The sequence below is a fragment of the Rhagoletis pomonella genome, unplaced genomic scaffold (genome assembly GCF_013731165.1).
Source record: "Rhagoletis pomonella isolate Grant_MI unplaced genomic scaffold, Rhpom_1.0 Rhpom_scaffold_00005, whole genome shotgun sequence".
Taxonomy (NCBI): Eukaryota; Metazoa; Arthropoda; class Insecta; order Diptera; family Tephritidae; genus Rhagoletis; species Rhagoletis pomonella.
In genome coordinates, this window is record NW_023458559.1 from 82,712,362 (window position 1) to 82,715,601 (window position 3,240).

Consider the following 3,240-nt stretch of genomic DNA (forward strand, 5'->3'; position numbering starts at 1 on the left):
TTTCTACCAATTTTGGTAACAATTTACCAAAGTGGCAACCCTGAGTGCCCACCTCTGAGAATACCGCTTCGAAAATCTGTATATCGATGGTCCTGTGCAATAACGACACAATTAGAAATTCAAAAAAAAACTGTTACTACTGTTAAGTGGCTCATGCTCTAATCTTTGTCGTTCCATGTCTAATCTTTTGTACTTACTTTAGCAAACCTTACTGCTTACTTTAGTAAGGGATGGATGTATACCACACGCATATCTTTGAATTGAATTCTAAGGCTTTTGAAGCTTTCGAAGTGGTAAAAATCAAATTGCTTTCATAATTTTTTTTTTTATTATTTAAAATTAATTTGAAAAAACGTGAATGTTTCTTAGTGATAGATTTCGGGACCCGCGGTACAATTATACAAAGTGTCGAGATGGACGGGATCGCGATTAAATATTTAGTCCCGAGCCCATCTCTATTCCAGAGTAAGTCACCGATATCCAAAGTTCCCAGTGTATTAATGATGAGATAGAGACAAATCTATTGGAATTTTGCTGCCATATATGAATACTAACGATGAGGTGTAGTTTTATTAAGGCCTAAAAATGGTCGCTTCTTGAAGTTCTAAAAAGTTTTGTCCAGCATTGTTTTCAAGATGCCGGTAATTTCACAACCCTCTGCATCCCGAAAATCATGTTTTACATTCCCTGCGACCGATTTATATATTCACATTCTTCCAGATTCCGCTTAATGATGTGTCAAATTTTTTTCGTCGTTAACTAAGCGATAACGGCAATTATGAACTCCTTGAAAACCCGTGGGCACCGGATGCTATTTTTAAATTTACGCCTTCAACCAAACGAATTTTGAAATTTCAATTGTCATCTGTTAAAATATGTCAAAGGTAATTTTCTACATTTCAAATTTAAATGCTATGCTTATACTTCAGCGTTTCAGTACCGATATTTAAGTTAATATCTGTTACATGAACGTCCAATACTCTAATTCGTTTACACTTGCGACAGAATTCCATTGGCTTCAGTTTATCAAGATTGTTCCGTGAAATTGTTAGCTAAATTTATCAGAAATTTGTAAACGAGTTTCCCTTCAAATTTTGACAGTTGATTTAGAAAGTTTACTTATACGGCATTTAAAAGGTGTGATAAATTCACTTATTAGGTTTCTTTACAGGAATTTTTTCAATGTACCTACGGAGCATAGTCTAACAACATTCCTAGACGTTATTAAAACTTGCAATCAATCAGTATACCTAAAAGTAGGTTGTATACCGATTCTTGCAGATAGGCGCAACACTTCATGAGAGAGTTGCTTGCAGCGAATTCTCCTTTTAAGCATAAATCATATTTACGAAGTAAAACTGGGAAACAAAGATGAAATGGTTTTGCTTTACTAAACATCCACAGAAATATAGAAGTTACGAACGAAGAAATATTGAATACAATTTCTTCTTTCAAAGATAAAGTAATGGAGAAATGTTATTTCTAATTTTTTCATGCATGCATAGGGTAGGTTCAGAAGACGCAGCAGTTGAGTGCAACCGTTGTTAAAAAAATCAGTGATAGGAATGCGTCTTCTGGACGGCTTGATACATTATCTATTAAATTCAAAACACACAACATGTTGTCTCAAATGATCAGAAAAACATTACGATCATCTAACACGAAACTGTTCAGTTGATCAGAAGTACAAAACAACGCGTTCAGAAGGTGCAATCGCAAAAGTTACTGAGCTGTTGCGCCTTCTGAACGTGCCCATACATACGTAAAAAAAATAAATAATTTTTTTTTAAATATATTCCGATGAATTGATAACCTTCCTCAGATTTTGAAGTAGGTTAAAAATAACATAGGGGCATATTCTTGGTGGAGAAAAAGTTTACTCTAAAGTTAGCTGCAGCTTTTTTGACAGCATTCCATTGAAAATTATGACAAAACTGTGCACCTAACTTTAGAGTCGACTTTATTCTCACTATGAATATGGCCCATGATTTCTGGGATCTTGGAAATATCCAGGAATTTTATTTACATATATATGTATATTACTAAAACTTACCTAAATCCGGAATCGAGCTGGATGGCTCTTCACTACTGGCGCAACTTAAAGTGGTGCCAGCCCCACTGCTGCTACTGGGCAAACCGGAAGAAGAGGAAGTGTTTTTGATTTTTGGTGGCGGCGGAGGCGGTGGACGCATGGCAGTGTTGCTGTGACTTTGAAAATGAAGATCGTTGCTGTTATTGTTATTGCTTCTAATACTACTGGTAACCACAGGCATTCGAAAGTTTCGTGTGAGGGTAGACATTGAAGATGACGCAGCTGGTACCGCTTGAGATAAAGTATTTTCCTCTTGATGATATCGTTGTGAGTGCTGATGTTTTTGTTGAGCAAAATGAATGTGCTGTTGTTGACGTGGAGAACTCGTTACAGACATTGAACATGACTGACGAGTGCTTGTTGTAACGAGGTATTTCCGGGCAGATGATGATAAAACGTACTGCTGATGTTGCTGGCTATTTGTGCCCAAAGGAGTATTGATCATTATTTGGGAGGATGGCGTCGTAGCAGCTATTGCTGATGATATCTGTTGCGGCGGTGGAGGTGGTGGAGGCGGTGGCAGCGGAGGTGAATGCAGTATATGGCCCTGATATTGTCCTGAAATGTCGGATAACTGTGGTTTACTATTGTTTATGACAAGTTGTGAATGCCGCTGATGATTTTCAGATGATTTTTGTTGCGATAGGGATAATGCAGGTGTGGTGTGAGGGGAAATAGAATAACGTCGCGTTACTACCGGAGAAACAGGTGCAGAACGCGATTGGTGATGATGTAATAACGGAGGAGGGGAAACCGAACGACGAGATGTCACAACCGATCCGGACGCCGTTTCTTCGTGCAATCGACCATCTCTTATAACCCGAACATGTTGCTGTAGCAACAACGGAGGTGGAGATGGTTGTGGCGAACGGTGTGAAGCATACTCTTGAAGAGACTGCTGAGAGGAGGGTGAAGAAGTGAGTACAGAATTCGAAGTGTTGGGAGCATTGCGCTGATAATGTGAAGGACTACCAGAATGCCGACGTTGCATAGGCAAAGATCGAGTTATAATAATTTGCGGTGCAGCAATAGAATCTTGTTGCTCGGATTGGGAAACGCGTTGTACAATCTGTGCACTTGTGTTAGTAACGGTTTGCTGCAATTGAGTTTGATCCCTTGTGTTGGATTGTGGTGAGTAAACATGTCTT

The 3,240-nt window shown here is 38.6% G+C and overlaps 1 protein-coding gene across 1 annotated transcript in view; it reads right to left on the reverse strand.

Moving 5' to 3' along the window:
* Positions 1-3,240, reverse strand: part of LOC118740248 (ecdysone-induced protein 75B-like) — a 142,499-nt gene that overhangs the window by 128,776 nt on the left and 10,483 nt on the right. Inside the window, exon 3 of the mRNA XM_036471745.1 lies at positions 2,054-3,235. Coding sequence (XP_036327638.1) covers positions 2,054-3,235 — 1,182 coding nt within the window. The remainder of the gene's footprint in view (positions 1-2,053; positions 3,236-3,240) is intronic.